Source organism: Eutrigla gurnardus (genome assembly GCF_963514095.1).
Source record: "Eutrigla gurnardus genome assembly, chromosome: 19".
NCBI classification, from domain to species: domain Eukaryota; kingdom Metazoa; phylum Chordata; class Actinopteri; order Perciformes; family Triglidae; genus Eutrigla; species Eutrigla gurnardus.
The window spans coordinates 15,618,408-15,642,997 of NC_139930.1; the positions used below are offsets into that span (position 1 = coordinate 15,618,408).

The 24,590-nt window shown below is 44.4% G+C and overlaps 1 protein-coding gene across 2 annotated transcripts in view; it reads left to right on the forward strand.

Moving 5' to 3' along the window:
* The first annotated feature begins 439 nt into the window (after positions 1 to 439).
* Positions 440 to 24,590, forward strand: part of LOC311030417 (poly [ADP-ribose] polymerase tankyrase-1-like) — a 61,032-nt gene continuing 36,881 nt past the window's right edge. For both annotated transcript variants that reach the window (XM_084036155.1, XM_084036154.1), the window contains exons 1-4: positions 440 to 985; positions 2,131 to 2,246; positions 3,329 to 3,437; positions 8,218 to 8,313. In XM_084036155.1, the coding sequence (XP_083892281.1) occupies positions 478 to 985; positions 2,131 to 2,246; positions 3,329 to 3,437; positions 8,218 to 8,313 (829 nt within the window). In that variant the 5' untranslated portion in view covers positions 440 to 477. The remainder of the gene's footprint in view (positions 986 to 2,130; positions 2,247 to 3,328; positions 3,438 to 8,217; positions 8,314 to 24,590) is intronic.

The following is a 24,590-nucleotide window of genomic DNA, read 5'->3' on the forward strand; positions in this document are numbered from 1 at the left end:
TAAAATAGCACTCGAGACAGCGCCAGACGTCTGCATAAACACATCTCAAATGGCAAATAAAGAGAGAAAATTTAACATGGATACAATAAACAAACAACCAAGGTTGAATATTTTTCATTTGTGTGATATTTGGGCCCACTCTATTTGATATTTTCTGCCTTTGAATTGAATAAACACGTAAACCACTAACTTTTAGAGAGCAGATAACCCTACATTGTCTATTATAAATATTCCCATAAACCTAAACACATTTGTGTAAACAATCAATAAACCACTTTTTTTTTAATCCGTAATCCTGCATAACCATTATGTTGAAAATGAAGCTGTTGTGAAATGTAAGTAACGCTTTATTAAACGTCTTTGGAGAGAAAGAATCCATAATCTAATCCCAGTAAAACCGAGCGGAAGTTGGACTCTCCTGGGCAGGAAACTGTCAGCAGTGTTTTTGTTGCTAGTGGGGACTGTTGTGTTGTGAAAATGGCGACGCCTCGTCGCTCCTCTCAGCAGCAGCCAAACTCCCTGCTCCCCTCCCCGCCCCGCGGCTCCTCTCTCCCTGCCACCCCGCCTGGCTCTCCGCCGGCACCCACCGACGATGCCACCCCGCTTACCCGCGGGGACGCGTTGGGCAACCAGGCTGACGGCGAGGCAGACCCTGCCTCTCCCACCACCACCACCACCTCCCCGGCTCTGGCCCTCACCGCCAGCAGCAGCAGCAGCACTAGCAGCAACGCTAGCTCCCCGACCACCACCGAAGGTAGCGGGACCAGCCCCGGCTCTACGCCCGACTCGGGCAGCGGGGACGCGGGCAGCAGCAGCAGCAGTAGCAGCAGCGGCGGTAGCGGTGGTGCTAACGGGGCGTTCAGGGAGCTGTTTGAAGCCTGTCGAACCGGGGATGTTTCGAGGGTGAAGAAACTCGTGGACGCGCTGAACGTGAACGCCAAAGACATGGCAGGACGTAAATCGACACCGTTGCATTTCGCTGCAGGTAAACACAACGTCTGTTCGTGCCGCCGGAGAGGCGTATTCAGTGCGTGGGAGCGGCCAGAAAGTAGCAAATAAACATTAGCTGACCTTAGCCGTTAGCTGATACCAATCAATATCAGTATAACATTTATTTGTTACCAACACAGAAAATAAAATCAGTTCTTTAGCAACATTTTACATACAGTTACCATGTTGTACCACGGGCTATTTCAAACAAAGAAGCTTACTTTTGTTAAATACAAATTTTCCCCTTAGTTGTCCAAGTTTAAATTCTCAAACTGGGTACCATTCAACTTAGCATACTTACCATTATAGATGACTTCCTCCAATAGAGACAGCATCTTCTGTGTTGCTGCCATCCAGTGTTCTAGGCCCCTGGAAAAATATGATTTTCATCCGTTGAAAAATGTGATTAATGTCTTAATATTTGAGCAGGAATACACCTAAAAATGACCTTAAATTGGGGAAAGGCTGACATTTCTGTGTGAGTCAAACATTGCAGCTGCACAGTGATTTGACATTTACTTGCAAGACCAACAGAAAAAGCTATATTTTATTAACTATACATATATCAGTAAGATTGATAATACTCAATCACCTCAATAAGATTTCCTCTTCTCATTTTGGTCACTTGTTAACAGTCCACTCCAGCTCTTCAGCTCCAGACTTGACTTGTTTTTCTGCTCAAGTTCTTCTCTTATAATTCTTTCACCGGTCTTTCATCAGACCTATAAAAGATAAAAGAAGAAAAAAAAAAAAACGTGAACAGCTGTTTTTACATCTCAGGCCTTCCTAATCCTCGGCAGCTTGAACAATGAACAGATTCTCTGGAGTCCCACGGCACTCGCATTGGTGAAGACATAACAAGCTTCGCTTGTACGCCGCTTTCCCCAAACAGCTGCCTCGTTTGTCACACAAAACAAACGGACAAATTGTATGAATAGAAGAAAAAACACCAGCGGACAATTTAGGGGAATGTATTAATTATTAACATGAAACAGATACAGCTGTTTGTTGCTCTGTGTTGCTCCTTAATTCATAAATGACTCATTCAGAGTTTGAAGATCTTACAACCTCTCTAAAGTCTTTTTGTTTTCTACCGGAATGTTGTAATTCTAATGTTATACCTCTGTCCCGATCATGCAGGTTTTGGGCGGAGAGATGTGGTGGACCACCTGCTCCAGACGGGCGCTAACGTGCACGCTCGGGACGACGGGGGTTTGATCCCGCTTCACAACGCCTGCTCATTTGGTCACTCCGAGGTGAGACTTAACACAGCAGGGTGTTTATTCAGAGGGTTGTGCCTCTGCAGCAAAGTAATTCAGAAAAAAAAAAAATCACAAAATGTATAGATGGAGGTTTTCAAATCTTTAAAGTTTTTGGAGTTCCAGAAAGTATTTTATTACCTCACTTTTATGTGGATCTATACTTGTAGTGTCATGATCTGGGCAAGCAATCCAGCCGAAGCTGCACCAAAGCGTGAGTGCAGTATAAGGGAGTGTGAGCGCCTGTTATGGTGACACGAAGGTGAAAAATGTGTGCAGCTCTTCCAATATCCAGCCTGGAACAATAGTCAATACTATAGTGGAACGTAAAGGATTGCTGGTGATTAAAAAAAATAGATGGGAAGGCAGTTTTGTTTTGGTGTGGTGATAAAAATCAAGAAAGGATTCGGGAGTAAAACATGCGATTCTGCTCCGTCGGCCTATAAACTATAATGTGCACAGTCATCCTTAAAGATCACATTGAGAGAACCTGGACATTGGCTACTCTGATATATTGGTCAGGCGTGATGATATTGTGGAATAACTGTGACAGATGTGCTCATGTTTGGCCTTTTAACTACAGTGATCAATCGAATGTTTACGGCTCCGATTGTTTCCGAGGCTTTTAGAGCTTCCTCTAAGAGCACTTCTGCAGAGAAGCACAGTGCTAATGCAACCGTGTGATCGCCGTGATGATGGACGTGACGGGAGCAAACGCCACGCAAACCTCTGGAAGTGCTTGTTTGTCTCGGTTTTTGGGTTAGGTGTGATTTTTCTTGTCGTGGAAGGTGAGGTGATGCTGCCAAGTGAGGGTGAGATGGAGTCTGAGATTGACAGACCGAAGTGTCTGTAGCAAGTATGAAAAGTTATGTTATGTTTCTTCGTCTAGATATTATTTTCTCTTCAGAAAACGATGGGACATTTGAAATGCCAAACTCAAGGCTTCCGAACGAAGGGTTCTTTTGCATGTAGGTGAAATGTATGAATGGATGCTTTTGACAAAATGATGCACTGAGAAGACTGTGTTGTGTTTTCTCCAAATAAAGAGTAAAAGCAGATGTTCTGCGTGTGGTTTTCAGGTGGTGTCCTTGCTGCTGTGTCAGGGGGCGGACCCCAACGCCCGAGACAACTGGAACTACACGCCGCTCCATGAAGCTGCCATCAAGGGCAAGATAGACGTCTGTATAGGTGAGCAGAACACACCACGGATGTTGGCGGCTAAATAAGCACGAGTGTGTATGAGCTGATTGCATAGATCACATGTTTTTGCTGTTTTTGCGCCGTGTTGTCAGCAGTGTTACTGGTTGCCACGGCGATTCCCGGAGCTGCGTCGTCCCTTTGGGTGCAATGCAAGTCGTTCTGTGAAATGTGCTAAATACGTTTCATCGCTCGCGTGGCGTTGCCTGTGGTGAAGCTGGAGATATTAAATCTGTTTTGAAGTCTTGTGTTTATAATGTCTCCTCCTCCACCCCTCCAAAATAGAAAGTTCTGTATAATAAGTCAATAATATCGGTAATCAATATAATCAGTGTTAGAAACTATAATAAACACAGCAGACAAAAGACAATTGATTCAAGTCAAGTCATTGTTACGTCGACATACGCTGCTGCAGATCTCAGCCCTGAACGACTGCATAGAGGCAGACAGAGATACCATCCTGCCATCAGGGCTGGAGCTGGTTATTGATCTGTTGGTAATTAAGAACCACACAGAAAGTGAGGTAAAATAACTTATCTATAGATAAGAGTGAATCACTGTACGTGTAATTATTTCTCTTTCACATTTAATTTCGCTTCCTATCGCACATTACATATAGATGCATAACTATTACCATAAGCATTGTAAAAAAAATATAGGCTAACTAAAATCTCATATCAAATCCACTCAACATTTTGTCAGCACCACACCTCAACGCAGTCAGCTGTGGAGCACCGCAGCTGAAGAATGATCATCATCAGTTGTAGAAATCTAACGTATCTAATTAGCATTCACACACTGCAGAACTGGGCATCAAATACTGTGCACCATTTTAGTTGTAATAAAGTTTTTGAAATCACTGCAGTACATACAGCTTTATTCATTTATGGTTTGGGACAGAACAACAAACAGCTATCTGATGCAACTATCAGACCGTGTCTCCAATGCACCACAAACTGGCTCATCCAGATCCTGTGAATAAGCAAAATCTGGATATAATGTGACCGCTCTCGCCCCGCCATTACACTCCATATCCCTATCATCAGTCCTAGTCATAATGCTGGCTGAGTGAACCATAACAAAACTCAAATAAATAAATCGTTCACCTGTCAAACTTGCGTATTCAAATGATATCCGGGGTCGTGGACACCTCTGATTGTCGCAATCACTTTGAAAGCCATCAGGCTGGTTGCTGTAAACGTATGCATATTGTTGTAGCACTCGTGATGCATAATGCTGCATAATGGACGCACGGGCAAGAATCACTGATCAGCACGCTCATCTATACACATAAACATGCATGAGGTGGTTGAATGTGAGTCCGTCTGCATGCTGTGGAACATGGTCCACAATAACGCAGAGTAAACAGGACGCAGTGTGACACATTAATGCTCTCTGTTTCAAATACCTGTTTATATGTTTTGAATATTTATTCCAAAAAAAGATCTTTGCAATCAAATGGCGCACACGGGTAATTTTATTCCATCACGGAGCGACATAGTAATTTGCTTTGAGTGCTGAAAATCAGTGCGTAGGTGTGCGTTTTCAGTCTGTAAAGCTTTCTAACGGTTGCCTGACGACTCATCTCATACCTGAGCGTTTTGAGTGAGGTTAAAGCACTCGGTGGGAAGCTCAGAAAATGTGTTTTTTTAGGTTTTAATGTATTTAAAAACCATAAAATCTGCATTTTTATGTTTGGTTTGCTGTCCTAACTGCACAGCTCCAGGCAAACTAAGGCATGTAAACAAAAAGCAGCTGACCTCTAGTGGCTTGTTTATTGGAGCATTTTTTTTAACGTCCTGCCAAGTTGGAGAGTTGGCAGCAGACTGAGAGTCCGTCGGTCTGATTTGACTGTAACTTCAGCTCAGCGCGATGGGCGCTCTTGTCCCTTTTTTGATGGCGTTCCCGCAACTTGAGTAAGACGTTAATCTCTCATTACCAGACCTACATCTCTTTGAGCTCAAGGTCCGGAGAAAATCTCATCAACAAACTCGGGATAAGAAGATCTTGGAAAATCCTAAAGCAGCCGTCAGATTGGCTCCGAGTTGAATAACTCCATTAATGTTGGCTCAGCCCGCGGTTTTACTGTGTCCTCAGTTGTCGTTTTACTAGTTATTGATATGATTATAGGCAAACTGAGGCTCCACCCTTTCCTGAATGTCTCTCGATGCAGATGTCAACATTGTTTTGTTGTTGTACTCTAAGAATATATAATTATGTAGGTTATTAGGATCCATTGTTTGTATTGGGTTGATAGAATAATGAGATGCCTTGTCCAGGAGATGGTTAAATTACCATCTAACATTTATTTAAATAAATTGGTTGAGCTCTGTATAATTTTTTTTGATGAAACATTCTCAAATGGAAATTGTGAAAATTGCCCCATTACAGTTTATCAGGTCCCAGGAGGGCCTTTCAAACCATCAGGTTTTGTTTTGTACAAATAACAGCCCTAAAGCCAAAGATGATACATTGTCAGTGATGTAAAACATGTCATTTGTGAGGCTGAAAATGATCAGTGTTTCGCATTTTTTTCCCCTGGATAAATGACTGATGAATCTATTATGTGGCAGTTTCACATTTTTAATGCATTTGTTTGTAGGCTGCAACTCTGGTTTCGCAGCTTTTGCAGTTCTGCAGAGATAAGTTCCTTATCTTGATCATGTAGGGTGGAGGTTTGACTTTTACCCAAATAGGTGCCTGCAGCCCCTTTGCCACTGAAAATGTCTAAATATAAATTCAGAGCAACTAAAAGCCATATTCACAGAGAGGCTTTTACTGCGAATCAGCTGCAGGAAGTCCTGACGTCCCGGTGAAATGTATGTGGTTAGAGTGTCTCTAGCTTCTGCACTGTGAATATTCCCCAGTGGAACAGAATATTTGAGTAGTGTACAGTTACAAGAGCGATTAAAATCAAATCTATTGCATTTGATTGGAACACTAAAAAATGAGCGACATATTTTGTTTACAGAAAGGTTTTTTGTATTTGTTTTGCATGTATTAAATAGGTTCATTGCACTTGCCTGCCTGCTTTGACTGTAGCTGTTTGCTGCTTTTATTATTTAGCAGCTTTTTTATTTCTAATATCAGTTTTTCCATTCAAACGTTGCAACTCAAGATATGGGCAGAGAGAATATGTATGTTTGAGTTTGAGTTCAAGTTACTTCCTAATTGGACAGAGACATTGCAGAGAGTCAACTGCTGCAAATCTGACATTGTCCCGAAAAACTAATCCCTTCCAAAAACAAAGAGGGTATTTAGGTTATCCTTTGCAGGTTTTACTGACAAGCTGTCGCCATTAGAGACAAAACTGAAAATGCAATGTTAGAAGTTGACCGTTGCAAATTAATTGGGAAAAACAGTGGTGCAGACTGAATCTGTGACCTATTCTGTTGTGTATGTGCAGATGTGTGTTATGATGTGACTAAATATGGTCATATCTTTATTGTCATATTGGGTATCGGGATTGGGATTGGTGCAGAACTAAATCATATTTACTAAATCATATTTTTTTTGTTGAAGGGTGAGTGGGTGAATGAGGTCTGCTTCAGTGCTGGGACACACACACACACACACACACACACACACACACACACACACACACGGCATTACTATCTTCCCCTTCCACCGTCCTCTGTGTTGGATTTGAGCGGGGGAGTTTGAGATACACACACACACACACACACACACACACACACACACACACACACACACACACACACACACAAGTCAAAGGGCATGTGCACTGGGAACCGCTCAGCAATCATAATAGTTTGCAGTGAGATAGAGAGGAAGGCAGTGAGTGTTGACATTAGAGCCCTCAAAAGAGCTAATTTCACACACAAAAAAAAACTGAGCGAAGGCAGAGTTTGTTATTCAGCTCATAGCTGTTCAGTATATGAATCCACCCTTCTTTTCTCTTCCTTTTCCTTTCCCCCTCCTCATTTCTTCTTTTCTTCTCCCTATTTCCTCTCAGCCCCCTTCCTTTCTTTCCCTCCTGTCCTCTGTTTTTACTACTACCTGCTCTCTCTCTCTCTCACAAACACTTGTTTTGCTCTCCCTCTCCTCTTTTTCGTCCTCTAACTCTCCCATCCCTCCCTCCCTCCCTCCCCACCCCACCACCCCCACCCTCATCTCGCTCTCCGCTGCATCGCTCAGTCAGTCGGAGAGGCGAGAGTCTCTCCACTCGCACCGCCTTCCCGCCTCGTCGCTGCCGCTGCCGCCTCGATTAGCCGTCGCCACTCATCTCTCCCGCCCTCCCTCATTTTTATTTATTTCCTCAGCTTAACCATAGCCTTCCCCCGCTCCGCCATGGAGGTGTGATGTGTTTGGTAGCCGGTCACGTAGCCGCTTTGCCGAGGTCCAGCTTGTGTATCCGGCGGTGTGGCGTAGCGGAGCTCTCGCCACCGCTGTTGTTGTGGCATGTCTGTTTACATCAGCAGCATGGCTCGCAGGGCAGGGGCAGCCAGGGGCGGCCAAGAGAGCGGCGCTAGCAACAGAGGTGGAGCAGCCGGAGGAGGAGGAAGAGAGAGATGTGAAGCAGGGCGTGCGGCGGGAGACAGAGCCAGAGGTGGAGGAACAGGAGGGATAGCAGAGGAGCAAGTGGGAGAGAAAGCAGGAGATCCAGGAAGAGCAGTTTATGGAGCAGGATGTGGTTCAGCAGCAGCAGCAGGAGGAGGACGAGGACTAGGACTAGGGGGAGGTGTGTGTCGGGGAGTTTGCATGTCCGTCCAGGAGCTCAGCTACTGTCTGTGTCTGCCCTGTTGTACAGTGTTACTGCAGCATGGAGCCGACCCCAACATCCGCAACACTGACGGCAAGTCTGCCCTGGACCTGGCTGAACCCTCCGCCAAGGCTGTGCTCACAGGTCAGTCCCCCGTCTGTGTTTCTGTCTGTCTCTCACACACACACACACACACACACACACACACACACACACACACACACACACACACACACACACACACACACACACACAGCTAAGTACCTGTCTGTTTTTGTCCATCTCAGTTTCTGCTATTCTGTTGTAGATTGAATGTGTGTGTGTTTTTATTCAGTAACACAACCAACTTTTCAGTTTATTTTCCCCATTGCTGCAGGCAGTAGCACCTTTTTTTTTTATTCTCCTGTCAATCCATCACCCTCTTATTTCCAAGGCTGTGCAGCTCATGTACTCACCATGCGTGAGGCTTTGTGTCCAAGGCTGTGCACACATCTGTCAGCGCATCGCATTTTTTTTCTTCCATTCGGCTCTTCGCCTTTATCCAATAATCAGGGGTCAGAGGTGTTTGCATCTCTGCTTTTTGTCTCCGTTCTCATTCTTCTGGCTGAGGCTGCATTCATTGATCAGCTACTCAATAAACTCACACTCTGCGTTGGATTTTTTTTTTTGCTCTTTCTTTCTCATTTTCTTGTCACGTCTTGTTTAAAAGCGGATGCCCCAGCAGACCTTTACTTAGCAGTGTTTTTTTTTTTAAACACAGCACAATGCTCATCATCATTTTCCCACTCGGGTTGAGACGAGCACTGATACTTCTAGACCCAGTCACTAAAAGCTAACAGTTTGCATTCATAGCTTATCAATTCCTACGCTGTCTCCCACCAAAGTACTCACCATTCCCTAAAACTGCCTTACAGGCAAAAAAGCTACCTTACATCCGAGTTTTAGTGGCCAACGTGGGACACTAAAACTTTGCAGTGAAACTCGAAAGACCACTGGCTCTTTCACTGTTACATGCCCTTAAAGGGCGACATGACTCATTACACCTATTTAGCGGTGGAGGAAGAACTTGGACACAGCTACAGGCTGAACTAATTAAAAATATATGGCTTTTAAATAAAACATTTTTTAGTATATTTTTCCTCATAATTTCTCCCTAAGTTAGACATTTGGAAGTGAAGACACAGATAACCTTTTTTGTAGACGTTTCCAGCCCGTTTTATGTTTTTTTGCAAATCGGCACTTCACATCTTCTCCTTTGATGAACCTCTTCCTGCTATATTGCATGCGCATGTATTGTGACTCCTTATCTCACTTTCCCCTTCAGATAGGAACGGTTGAAAAGACCTGCTTGTTATTGGACTGTAGTCCTCCTGTTGTTGTTTTCACCAGTGGATGAGTGAAGGGAATCGGTGTTTGCGTAGCTTTCACTATTTACATCGGGTCGTATCACCAATTCCCTCTGTGGTAAATGAGATAAACCTCGAGATAACCACAGCGAGGAGCTGAGCAGTGAGCGATTTCCACCGCAGCCGCCCTGTGAATAATCATTGTCCTTGCCAGCTAGAATTGAAATGAGGTTGTTCGGTGCCAGATTTATTGAACGTTGCCACATATTTTTGGCCCCTTCACCCCATCTCGGTATCAGTGATACGTTTTTTTTTTACAATGGAGCTGTCATGGGAAAATGCAATTTAAAGGCTGTAAAACTAGAAGAGTAATTGATCTTAGTCTATGTGATAGAGAATGTTTACCAAACGTTGCAGGTGTGTGTGTGTGTGTGTGTGTGTGCGTCTATATGGTTTAGAATGACTCGAGGCGGTTAATAGTGTAAACAATAAATTGACTGAGACGAACTCAAACGCAGTCCTGCTTACAAATTGGAGGGTTCTCTGCAGCTCCGCTGTGTTTGTTAATTGACATCAAAGACGGCTCAGACGATGAGGGCCATCTCCCCGGGGGGGATGCAGGAGATTTGAAGTGAAGAAGCGCAGGGAGAGAATCATTACCCTGAAAGTCTGGAATCTGAATGCACAGACAAAATGCACACTGTTATTTAAATTCGGCGTCTATTAGACTTTCCAATTACATCAATATGTCTGGTATCCAGGCGTTCCTCCACGAATTATTGTCCATAAATCTGCCTCAATATACAAAAAATAGGATGCTTCTTATGATTACAAAAGTCATGTTTTCAAGTTTTCTACATAGTAATGCTGTGATAGTAAATCCATGTATAGAAACAGGAACTGCAAACGCTTAATTCTCTGTCTCACTTACATTCATGCAAGCAGGACTAATAGTAAAGGTTTAGTATTTGGTAGCCAGTTATTGGTCTGTTCTGGTCTACTGTAGAACATGGCGGTCCCCATGAAGAGGACCTGGTCCTTATGTAGGTCTGAACAGCTCATTCTGGGGTAACGAAAAAAACAATACTCCTTATTTCCAGGTGATCACACTCTAATGAAAACACCCATCCATTACGGATCACTGATCCCAGCTGACATTTGGGCGAAGGCCGGGTCCACCCTGGACAGGTGGTCAGTCTACCACCGGGCGGACACATAGAGACAAACCATTCACGCTCACATTCACACCGAGGGGTGATTTAGAGAATTAACCTGCACTAACATTAGCATGGGAGGGACTGTGTGAGGAAGCCGGAGTACCTGGAGAGACGGCACACTAGTAATGAATATTATATTCTATTTCTGCTAGGCACGGGGACGATATGTGCCGTCCATTCACAATATCATCCCAATAATAGACAAAATATGCTTAAAGCTCTTAAAATACCAGCAAAACATACTGAAATCACTTTTAGCTCACATTTAGTCAAGAAACCAAGTTATCCTATATCGCCCCATAGCTAATTCCTCCAAATAAATCCTACACACTGGAGCTTTGATCCAATTTATCTGTGAGAACCTCCTGAAATGAGCTTCAGTGTGCTGCAGCTGCCTTCACACATCTGTCATTTATGAGCAGGGTTTTTCCTGGCTCCAAATGACGCAAAGGTCGTGCCTCACCAGTGACCTTGATTTACTTTTTTTTTTTTAATTTAAGCAGATTTATGATTCCCCATCTGCCTACTCTATGAACCTTAAACCTCCATAATTGATACAAGGGCTATGGGATTACAACATCTCAATTTACATAAATTAGGGGCTGAAGCAGACATTTTTCAAAGACATTTGAACTCGGCGTAGTAGGGGAAGCTGAGGTGTAATTAATTACAATTAATGTGCCATTTAGGTGATTCATTTAGCCATGCCTATGACCCTGCATGCATAATACTAGACCTGGATCACCAAACTGGAAGGTCGCTAAATATCGGGGTTTAAACATAGAAAAAAAGTCCAACTCAAGTTTAGGAAGCAGATGGGGGGGTGTGTTTTGAAATTAAAAACATCTACCCTTTCTGCAGGCATCCGCCGATGCGTTCAGGTGAAAACGAGCAGTTAACAGGGAAACCAGTTGATCCATAACACCAGATCTCCCCTCCATCCTGGTCCCTTCACTGCATTGTTATTTACACAAATTGTGCTTTTAACGGCCGGGGCTGAATACTTAAAATATCGTCCTGTCACATTGTCCTCCCACCCAGGGCCATCCCGGAGCGACTCCACTCTTGTAATTACTGTTGGCAACGATGCATTTAACACAATGCTCTAAAAGACTCCTTCATTATTGCAGGGCACGGTCTTGTTTTGGTAAAAGTGACAGAAAATCTCTTTCCAAGGGGGGAAAAAACCCCTCCAAGAGTGTAAACGGGAACGTATAGGTGTTTGTATTTATGGCCTCTATACAATCTCCTACAGTGACACCCTGCATAAGCCTTTTCTCTCCTGTCTTATATGGTCGGTGTCTACAATTTAGAGCTTCTGCGCTATCCCTCATCACTGCCGCAGGCCGGCACAGCTTTCTACTCCAGCCTGCGCTGATGGAAGTTTATATTGACCCATAAATTAGCTCCGCTGCTCTGCCACATCCAGCAAAGTGCTCTCAGAAATGATAGACTTTGTTCCCCGTTAGCTGGAGATATGAAACGGAAAACTGAGAAGATTAGATTTTTTTTTTAAAGGGGTTTAAAAAAAAAAAACCCACATTCAAGATTCAATATATTGTTGCCATTGCGATATAGTTGATAGGAATTTGGTTTTGGATAGCTTACACACTGCTTTTTAATCAAGCTCTTTGTCATATGGTGCATTTTCCTGATCAAACACTGCAACAGGGCTGATTGTCTGGGGTTTGTTCCTCTCTGATGCTCCCCAGATGCCCGTTTACAAGCACAAACTACTCTGCAGTTTAGTCTGAAGTATGAAACACCGCTATTCCCATCACAGCAGCAGGCACACACACATGCACAACTGTTAAAATCTGATGACGAAGGCCCAGACAGCAGGATTCTCCACATACAAGTACACTGAGCTATCTAAATGAACGTGGAGTCTGCCGTTGCACCATAAGCAGCTCAAAACGGACAATTGAGTCTGACAGAAATGTAAATTCTCATTCCTCCGTTGTGCTTTCGTAGCGTCAGAGCCTCGAGAGCTTCCAAATTAATTATATTGTTCCTTATCGGGTTACAAAGGACAGCATGCGCAGATTTGCTACGCGATTAGACTATCACTAAATGGTCACCAGCTCCCCGGAGCTAAATTCGGACGGCCCCACCGTACACAACATTTATCAGATGCTGGAGTGAAGCCGGCATATTTTAGATCTGATTTATAGCCCCGTGTCACTGTTGAGGATTAGCATTTTTTTTTGTGGCCAAGCAAAGTCGTTTTCAGTACGACCACTGCTCTTCATCACAAAGTGAATGAGAGGTTTGTGCACCTGAGGAGCATATTTAGTGTTTTGATGGACAAAGTATTTTCACAGTATAATGTGGATGGATACGTAACTCGGCGAGTACGATAGAGAGAGAGACGGCATAATCGTCGACATACGGGGACAATTTGGCACATTTTTTTTAGTTAATTATAACTAGTGCTCTCTATAGGTGCCTGTAAGTTGATTTTTGTTACTTTTTAATTTGAGCCAGGCTAGCTTTCTCCTGCTTCCAGCCTTTATGGCAAGTTAGCCGTCAAGGTTTCTACAGAAACGTGAGAGTTTTATCAAAAACTCCGGAAACCCCCAGACATCCCATATAAGTTCCCCAGATAGGTAATCAAGAGAAATGCACCGTAATTATGTGAAGAGCTCACTCTGGGAAAACAAAGGGATCACCAGGAGGATTTGTCTTTACATCCGTCTCCCCGCGTAGTTAGCGATCCATCTTCCTCTGGCCGGAAAGAAAAGCAGTGATTAGGACACTTTCATCAAGTCGTTTCTGCCCTTGACAATTCTTTCCCTTCTCCCCTCGTATCTCCATCGCTTTTTTTCCCCGCGCTCATCAATTACGACGTTGCTTAATGAGCTTGCAAGTACAGCTTGTACTCCATCCGCACCTCATCCTTACATCAGCCATGGTGTCGATCTTTCCCTTTGACACGTCGTCCATACTCCGTCCCTTTGCCCCCCCTGCTGCCTCTCAACCGTCTCCAGCTCCGTAGCAATCAGCCTCTCCGTCTTCCCGCTCAGACATTTGTCATTTATTCTCTTTCTGCCCTTCTTGTGGAACGTCTCAGCATGCCTCGTCCTCTTATTTCAGTCTATGAAGTGCTCTTCCAGGAGTAGTTGGTGCAGAAAGCAGCTAAGATTATATTCAGTGTTGGAAGGTGGAGGTTGGTGATCGTAATCCTCCTGAGCGAAGGGCATTTGTCCACTAAAGCCATCTACTAACAAACTGCTGAAACTTAAGCTCTATACAAATTAACTGGTCAAGGTAATTAATGTTGTAATCTCTCTGAGATTGTTTACATTCCTGTTAAGAGCTCATTGTTGATTTTGTCAGCATCCTTTTTTGTCTCAAATAGTAAAACTGCTATGCATATAGAATATAGATTTTATCCAGAGAATAACACCTATATAGAGGATGCAGTCCTACAGCCTCGGGCTGGATGACGGGATGAATGACAGCTATGTGGGTTGAACTTTGAGGCACATATTCCGCAAAGGTGAAAATATCCATATTGTCTCAAGACTGAAAGTGTGCTTCAAAGTCTTTTCATAAGAAATAAACCAATGGAAGAAGTTAACAGGAATATGCTGGGTTTTAAAGCTCCCGTAGATGGTTCGCTTGCATGCTTTCACTCTGCGCGTGAGCAGATCCTCAGCAGAGAACCGCTCGTTTCTACGAAGGCTTTCGTTCCTCTGCTACTTTTTATCTCGGACTTCAGAGCGGCACTAGGCTGTCCGCCGGTTATGATGCATGTGGTCTTCAAAGGTAACAGGTCCTTGAGTCGGTCCCTGCTGTTCCATTTGGCTGTGCCAACACGCTGCTTGTTACGTGACAGCAGGGGCACGGAGACCTGCTGGAACGCAACACGGGGTGGTGGTCAGGGTGTTGAATCTCTGTCGGCCGATAAATCATTTCAAAGCCTTAAAAAGTCGACGGAGACACTGTAGCGTCTTTTTCCATTTGGATTCAGCCGCAACATGCTGTAATATTGTTGCATATTTTATATTAGTAACTATGGTTTGCAATGCTGTTAGTACATGTGGTGTTTTGTTCACTTGCTGCACAGAGGTGTCAGGCCGAGTCAGCTGTTGTCTGTGATGAATAGAGTAGAGCACCACGCCCACATGGTATAGCGTTATCTGGCACCAAAGATCAGCCAGTAGGAGGTAATTTCATTACTTTGCATTACAGACGTTTTGAAAGGTCTTTCAGTAAGCCTGTAGCTCAGTAGAGTAAATAAAGAAGGGAAGAATTCATTATTGCTGCATAATAAAAAAAAAAATGGCAAGAGCCAGAGAAAAGGGGAACATGGAGTGAGAGAAACAGAGTCCATTAGCCGCTATTAATTACCTCTGATTGGTATTCACAGACTTGCTGCTCCTGAGCCTCAGAGAGATCAATTCTCCCCTCCGGACCTCAGTCAACACACACAGACACACACACACTCTCTTATTGCTTTCAGCCTCACTCGTTTTAAACGCATACTCACACTTTTGTACACAGAATGTTCCCTTTCTGATAGGAACAAATCGACCTCACCCTTTGTTTCAGTTGCTCTGTGTGGCGTCTCGTTGTTTGCCTTAGGGTAAGTGCCAAACCAGATGGGAGGATAGCCAGTTTGGCCTCCGGGATGAGGTTTCAGACTTGTCCATGTTTTTATGAAGTGTTGTCAACCCTTTGATATGAAAGCTATGTATCTTTTTTCCCCCCCAACCTTGTCTGGTATGTGTCCAGCATTATCAAACATGTTTGCATGTCATTAAATTCATTCAGGCTTTCATTATAAAGGCTTTCAGAGACGACACCGTTTTAAACCGTTAATTTGGCCAATGTATAAAATAAAATAAATGAAACGGACACCCTTTCATCCGCATCAATAAATACCGTAGTTAAATATATATTTTTTAAACGTCTATTGAGCAGCTTTGAATGTCTGTAATCATATTTTATGACCACATCTAATCATAAAGCAGGGAATCTTATCTGTGAGTTTTGTGGAGTGCTTTGTCGACCTCGGTGTGGACATTGGACAATATTAATACACTTTTAATAAAATTCACACAGAGCTGTGCCACAGAGGAGGCGGAGCTTTGTAGCTTCAGCACGTCATCACACAGGACATAAATAGCGGTCTCCTGGGCGAAAGTCCCACGTTTGTTTGACCCATCGACCTCCTCTCCAGCCCGGCCTTTGTGGACTATCTCACCCTTTGTACAAAGTGAGTTGCTCTGAGCGCCTCATAATGACGCGGGAAGGTTTATGTTGGAGTTAATTGAAAGTGCGGTGCTGGAGTATCGGACGCCTAGGGGCCACTGACTAACCATCGGTATTTGATGAGTTGGAAGTGAGACCTGGGTGTCCATGCCAATGTAGTCTCTAGTTTTTTCTCTTTTCGTTCTTTGCGATGTTCAGTTTGGGTTGGAAAGTGCAATTTCTGTGTGACTTTTCTGCATATAGACGACTACATACATAGTAGTCAGGATTCTCGTCTTGGTCTAAACAATGGATCATAAGATATCCAGTATATAATGTATGATTGTATGATACACTCTTTGGATTAGTGGATTTACGATGCAGACCTTTTTTTCCTTGTATTTTCCCCATTCTCTTTCATTGATGAATCCTATTACTTCTACTAAAGCAATGACCTAGTTGCCCTATTGAAAATCAATTTACTCACTGTGTCTCATTTCCTTCATTTTGTAAAACATGTTTGGAAGTTTTCGACAAAAATCAATTTCCCGAATTGAACAAACGGCATTTGCGCTTTAAATATCTCAAACGGAACTCGACATCAGAGACTTTTAAGATTGGATTTTTCATATTCCCACATATTCGCTGTTTAACTCGGTGTGAACAGTGTCGCTCAGGCTTGGTTCAGACATGACAGTTACAGTGCGTCTTCCCCAGGTGGTTTTCAGCTCCGTGTCCAGCTGTAACTTGGATCTCGCCTCGTCTCCATTCTGTCAAGAAGCCTCGGTGATGACAACTCGAAGAGGCCGAGTGAACAAATGCAAAATGCGACAACGCTGAACAGTCAAGAATGCCCTGTCATCTTGTCATAGTTGGCTTTTTATCCTCGGGAATGAGTTACAGGCTGTAATAATAGGCTGTCACCAACACCGAACCTATGGCTATATGCTGATATGGGGACATATCGGCATATGTTCTGGGACAGAAGAAAGGTGAATTTCTAGAGAATGAAGTGGCTTTGTCCTGCTTTACTCCAGTGCAGATGCATTTTCTCTTCCCTTTATGATTATGCTATTATTTCTGTTACTTTCCCTAGTTGTTTTGCCGTGTGGGTGGTTCCCTGTCATAACTAAATCACTGGCAGGATATGTATTTGAGATTAAACGTTAATTGGCAGGATAATTTATGACGGAAACCCCCGGTCGCATCATTGACTTGTGACTTCCTCCGTAACAGCAGCCGACTGAGCTCCTGACAACAGTGTCTCAGACAACACTGCCTCTCTGCTCATCTGCATTGATGGAGTGCACAGATTGCCGTAAACGACTACAGAATATTGCCGTACTCAAAAGAATATTTGCACCGGAGTAGACTCTGAAACTCCCAATGTCTCCCACCGGTGAATTAGATCAGCAGGACTCCACTCAACTCGATTTAAATGGACATCTAAATGACACCGTAACTTTCTCCAAGAATCACTGTAACTGAAACGGCGAAGTCCTGGATAATCTTGGTACAAAACTTTAAGTGCAAGACTGTACTCGAACGCGGAGGAACATTTACGGCTTCGGCCAACTTTAACTCCGGATGTCTGGCGGACGGCCATTGGCAGACATAAACACAGTCCACAGTCAGCCGTGGCACTAAAACTAAAAAATAGGTTTGAACCTTTCATAAATCTCATTGAGGCAGAAATGGTGATGGATGCTGATAAGAATCGACATGGGAGAGTTATGAAGACGTCGAGCCAACGGGGAAAGGCAAGGAAGCCATGATTGGGAACGGAGAAAAGTTCAGTCTGTACCTTTTGGTTGTGGTCGAGTGGTTAGGTGTACGCCTAGTTCCTCCTTTTGTTTTTGGCTGGCTGCTTGTGGGCGGGGCTTATCAGTGAGTGTGATGAGGTCGATTCATACCTCGATAACAATGCATATCTTGCTACAGCTTGTTTTCTGGTAGTTCAGTAAATAAATAATGTAGTATTTTGCTCTCCACTCAATCAACCAAAGCCTGCTCGAATGTGATTGGTCAACACTACTAGGACTACAGATGGAAACCGGAATGCTTCAGATACCAAAATCTTTTGCTGTTGCCTACAGATTTTCCCTATGAGGCAAGGATCTGTTTTTAGAGAGATACGTACCCATCAGGTGGGTCTAATATAATGAACCCTAACAGACACCAGCCTGGGCACCATTAAAGAGCCTCTTTGTCAACATGCCGACAACCATTATCAACCCTTTCTTGCGATTTACTCTTTATTTTCTCTTGGTCGTGTAAAGCACTTTGATAAAATCCGTTATACAAATACGCTCGCCTTGTCACGCCTTGCCTTTTCGTACTGTATCCATGTTGTCTTCTCTCAACCTGGAATCGGCACTGATCACATTTTTCATCTCTTGGAATCAATCGGGGCTCGTGTCCACCCGGCGCTGCTTTTGAAGGAAGCGCTGCTGAACAGAAGCTTTGGGAATCGTTTGTCCCTGCTCCTGCTGTTGCTGCAGGACTAGTAGCGGTTTGAAGCGTGGTGTACTTTCACAAAAAATTGTCTGTGTGTGTGTGTGTGTGTGTTCATTAAAACTGTAGCCCTGTCATGCTGTGTGTTGAGGACATGCTGTCAGCAAGCACTTCCACTCTTATTTAAATAAAGAGAAAAAGAAAATGACTTTGCTTTGCTTTGAAGAAAGGTCCGTGGTGGGCAGGCGGCTTTAACATAGCAGAAAATTAACCAGCTCTCTCAAAACGGCCAGCGGAAAGCAATGAGAGATTTAAGAGAACAAGGGGGAGGGGCCTGGAGACGAGGACAAAGTCGAAAGAATGAGGTGAGGGGAAAGAGGAGGAGAGGAGGGTGGGGAAGAAGCGAGGGAAAAAGAAGGAAAGTGGACAGACGTCGAAGGAGGGAACAAATGCACAAATTGAAAGTGAGTGAGGGGGAAAAGATGAAGATGCTTACTGGCTTGGGTGACGGACAGAACAGAGAGATGAATTGATGCGACACCCTGTGAAAGCCAAGAAACTGGGAGAGAGAGGGGAGCTCTGATCGGTGTGTACGTTAACAGCCTAATCATGAAGACAAAGAACTGCTGTAGCTGCTCTGAAGGCTCCGTCCTGCTAATGCAGCGGGAGCAAAGGCTGTGTGTGTGTGTGTGTGTGTGTGTGTGTGTGTGTGTGTGTGTGTGTGTGTGTGTGTGTGTGTGTGTGTGTGTGTGTGTGTGTGTGTGTGTGTGTGTGTGTGTGTGTGTGTGTGGGGCTTTCCTCATATCAGTGACATCCTCATTGATTACCTGCTGTTCGATTGGAGCCCCAGTGACGGATGAGCACAGGGGCCCACTATTTCCAGAATGACACAGCAAGAGACGCAAAACAAAGTGAGTGGGTGCGTGTGCGTGGTTCCGTTTGTTTGGGCTGTTTTCCTGCAGCTAACATTGCCTAGTTTTCCACACGGCTGCACAGCTCCACAATGCTGAGTAAGTTAGCGAGGGGCAGTCGGCCAATGGTTAATGAACAAAAAAATGATTAAAGAAAAGTACTGACCTGTATCTCCTGGATGTGGAAATCAGTTTGAAATGTGTGCGTATCGAAAATGGCATTGGTGGACCTGAGAGTTTGCTGCAGTGCAGCCTGGGTACGTGGTGGCCGACTGAGGGTCAGTACCTCGGGGCTGGAGAGCGGGTCGCCCTCTAGTCGGAGGACTGGCAGTTCGATCCTCCAGGTTGTGTGTCGGAGTTTCCGTGGGAGAGATACTGAACCGCCAAATAGCTCGTGTGTGTGTGTGTGTGTGTGTGTGTGTGTGTGTGTGTGTGTGTGTGTGTGTGTGTGTGTGTGTGTGTGTGTGTGTGTGTGTGTGTGTGTGTGTGTGTGTGTGTGTGTGTGTGTGTGTGTGTGTGTGTGTGTGTGTGTGTGTAGGTAAATCGATGTCAAAACACTTAGAAAGATGCGCAGCAGCGTGTATGTGAACGCATGGTTATTTGTTATGCGTAACAAGAAGCTGCGTACATATGAAGCAGCGTGCGCACGTCTGTCTGTCACTGTTTGACAAATGTTGTTACGCGTTCACACGCACGTGCGGTCGCAGATTCTGATGCTGCGCGGCCGGAATTGATCTGCTGTGCGCACCTACTCCGCGTAACTTGAACGCGTAATGTAGTTGGCCTGTTCATTTCAGTCAACCAGGGGAGGCAACTACATTACACGTCAGGCGCTGTGTGCTGCACAGGCGTCAAAGCACGCGGGTGTGACGCGTTCAGTTGATAGTTGCGCAAGTAATATGAAACGATTCTGACGCCATAGCGTGCGTGCGTGCGTGCGTGCGTGCGTGCGTGCGTGCGTGCGTGCGTGTCACGACCCCCCTCCGACCCCCTTCCTGTCCTTTTGTATCTGTTTAACGAACAGTGAAGGAAATATATTCTAATGTGCTGCGGCTTTTTCAGGCATGCAAACTACTTCCCTGATAAGATCATAAATTAGCATTTGTTTTTTTTTCTTGTTTGTTTTTTTTGTACAGGAGAGCCTCTCGCAGCCCTCAAGGGCAGCGTCGCTCTAGATGTTAGAGGAAGAAGCTCAGGGAAGGAAAATCATAGGACATGAAATCCCGACAGAACTATGACGAGGCTTTTATTTTGGTTTATTTGTTCAACTGAGATCGTTTCAGTACAAAAATGCATCACTTTGTTCATCAACCCCTGCTTCCATTAACATCGCTATCTACGTGATACCACGCACAGATTTCCTTCTTACCAAGCAGGAACAAAGACATTTCAAAGCGGCTTGAAAGCACCGCCCACTGTTGATAAGAAATGTTTATTCTGAAGAACCCACTGTCCATTGCACCGAGACTGGCCGCAATGAAAATCATAGTTTAAATAAAAAACATTTTGGGAGCCGCTGCCCACTCAAGGTCACAGACAGGCGAACACCGACATCGCACCAGGAGTGCAGAGAGGTATACGCTGACGAAAACGTCCAGCTTCTTAAGTTTGCAAAACCCAAAGTGAGAGGTGGAAAGGGCAGCCGAATACAGATAATTAATCTCCCCTCGGTGCACAGTGTGAAGCAATTAATCACACGGTGTAAACGGTGAGTGTGTGGAAGTAAGTAGAGTCAGGGCCCGAACACCCCTCCTCCATAATTTCCCGCACACCTCCCATCTATTTATTCCTTTTGACTGCTCTGCAGGCAGATCCACCTCCGCAGTTGCAACCTTGCTCAGGTTAAAAGTGGATTGTCCAAGTCCTGACTGGAAGCCAGTTGTTGTATAACAGTGGATAAACTGCTTCTACAATAAATGACATTTGATTTTATCACACACGCACACACACACACACACGGACACACACACCCGAGCAGACAGCTGGGCAGCGAGGCGACTCATGGTCCAGTCAGCATCAGTCAGCATCATCTGTGCTCGTACATCCACTTAGAACACACACAGACGGAACGCTAGGTTCTTGCTACATGGACAAGATATACAGTGTCTGTGTGTGTGTGTGTGTGTGTGTGTGTGTGTGTGTGTGTGTGTGTGTGTGTGTGTGTGTGTGTGTGTGTGTGTGTGTGTGTGTGTGTGTATATATAGTGTGACTGTCTGACATTGACTTGTACTCACCTGTGCACGACCCTGGAATCACACTTGTGCACGCACGCACACAAACACACACACGCACACACACACACGCACACACACACACACACACACGTGTATGCAAACGAATACATGCTTTAAAGCATTCACAAGCACAATTGGAATTCAAGCCGTGATCGCCGATGTCTACTGCACTCTGCCAAGGGAGTGACACACACACACACACACACACACACACACACACACACACATAATATCATCATGCAGGAGGCAGCAAGCCTGTCCCAAGCTTTAACCCGGCCTTGTCTCTTCTATTTGGAGTCAGCAGGACTGTCGACGCCACACACACACACACACACACACAGACGTGTTCATACATACTTAAATGCATACCTCCTCGTCCGTCTTACAGCATAGCTGCATGAAGCTGTGGGGATAAAGCCGGACCCCTTCACCCCCTGTTTGCTTTTCTTTTTCATCCCTGTCCGTTGTCACCGCCAACATGTCACTTTAACAAGCTAGCCAGCTAGGGGACGTGTTTGCACATCATTTTATTCTTGCAGCAGCAGGTCCAATCATGTAATATGCACTCAAACCTACAAGGATCTTTATTTCACCTTGTTTATTGTTTTCCATCCATTAAATGACCATATTGTTAGGTTGAGTGTTGTAGAATTGATGTCTTTGATGACTCCTAGTGGTCGTATGTTCTTTAGTTTTTATAAGTCTCAGTTTCACAGTTCCCAACATTGTGCTGTATGTCAGAAAATACAGCGTGGGCTCTCTTCTATCTCCGATGTATGATTATGTATAGATGAGCTGTGGGAAGTGTTGTCCAGCAGAGTGACAGCAGATGAACAGCTGTGCTAAGCTAACCTGTCCTCATCCTTGCTTGCTGAGTGTGTGTGTGTGTGTGTGTGTGTGTGTGTGTGTGTGTGTGTGTGTGTGTGTGTGTGTGTGTGTGTGTGTGTGTGTGTGTGTGTGTGTGTGTGTGTGTGTGTGTGTGTGTGTGTGTGACAGAGTGAAAGAATCAAATTAAACTGCTTGTCACAATTACTTTAGCTCTCAAAGAATGAATAATATTCCATGCAAACTGGGGCCGTGCAGAAAGTATATCTCGTATTGCCAACAGTTCATCCGTGGGCCGTCCCAGCACGACTCAGCTGAACATAATGATGTAGAATATGTTTTCATTCAGGTGTAAGTTACACCCTGATTGAATTGGGAGACCGAGTCACTCCCTCGCACTTATTAGTCATCCATCAAAAGGAAAAATCTTTCCCTTGAGATTTTTATTGGACGTCAAGTGGAAAAGGAAATGCATTTGTGAGGGCTGAAAACTGGGGGAGCGAAATCACTTAAAAGGTTTTGTTGTTGTTTAGAAAGCCACCTCTGCACAGAGAGGTGCATAATCCTTGGTGGCTTCCCGTGCACACTCTAGCTATATCAGATATATATATATATATATATATATATATATATATATATATATATATATAAAGCTTGATTTTTAAACCAATAAAGTTAGAAAAAGTTTGAATAAAGTTTGAAAATAGGATAATGCCATTTACTCTTGTGTGTGTGTGTGTGTGTGTGTGTGTGTGTGTGTGTGTGTGTGTGTGTGTGTGTGTGTGTGTGTGTGTGTGTGTGTGTGTGTGTGTGTGTGTGTGTGTGTGTGTGTGTGTGTGTGTGTGGTAAAGGATTGTCTGGTTGAAAAGTACATCATCTCATTTAGTGATCCGTCCCTCTACATTCCTCTCTTCTACTTATTGTATTCATATTTCTCTCTCTCTCTCCGTCTCACCGTCTCCCCCTTTCTTCTTCCTCCGACTGTTCCGCCTTAGCCTCCCTAACACCAATTATACCGTGTCAAATCCATGCATGTCAGTTTTCAGATCCCTAATCATCCCGTCTCTCTTTCATCTACAAATCCTTTGTTCCCCCCCCCCTTTTCCCTTCTCCGTAACCTTTCTTCTCCGCTCCTCACCCCACCGTTAGCGCCGAGTACACACCGCCCATCCTCCTCATCCTCCTCATCCTCTTTCCATTCATCCGTATCACATTTACCTATCCATCTTCCTTTTGATTGTGTTTCCCCTCCCATTTTAATTCTAAGCCCCTCTCGGCTAAACATGCTGATTATTTCACATATTGGTTTTTCACGTGTGAAAAAAGCCTTCAGGGCACCTTTCAGTAAAAATAGCAAAGTCTGAGGTCGGACCTTGTCTTTCAAGCTTTCTGCTGAGAACATTGTTTACCTTGATGAGTGATGGTAGGTCACCGTGCAAACAGCAGTAAGAGCCTATCGCCTGCAGCTCTACATCCAATTAACATCTCAGTGTGGCAGCTCTTCTTCTACTCTTCCTCCCTGCAGTTGTTCAAAATGATCCGCTGACCAAGTGCTATCGAGTTTAGCAAAGTTCAGCCGTATAGCTGCTGGAGCTCTTTTACAGCAAAGCCACTTTTCTTCCTAGAGTCGCCACATCTCGTACAAACCAGCCAACGTAGGCTCAATAGCTGCCGCAAGTTTTAATTCACTCGACCGCTCGCAAAACTACAAACTACGTGCACATCTTCTGTTTGGTTGCCGTTAAAATGATTCAGTTCTTTTTCTCAAAACACGTCACGATAGTTTCCCGCGGCGTCGTACCACGCAGCGGGAACACGGCATGAAAGTCTCCGATTATGTCACTGAGCCCCGAGAAAAGATTGTTACGCCATTTAACTTCCCATAAAACCAGAACTTGTTTTAACCTTTCTGTTTGGCATTTATACTTTAGAACCGCCTCCTGGCTCCAGCTTACCGGTAATACTTAAAGGTTTAACACATGGAGGTGAGCATTTAGGAGGTGGGAGGGTCTAATGGAGGTGCTATTGACCTGCATTATGGGAAGTGTAGGACCCAGTGTTTTTGGAGCTTTCGTGTCGGGAGTCATTTCCGCCTCTGCTGCTTCAGTTTTGACTTTTTCCATCAGTGTTGAGTCCCACAACTTCACAGGAGTAATGCCACAGGAGATTTATTATATTTCAGTTGTAAATGTCAACACACGTTTAATCCCTCATGGATTATTACCGCAGACTGAT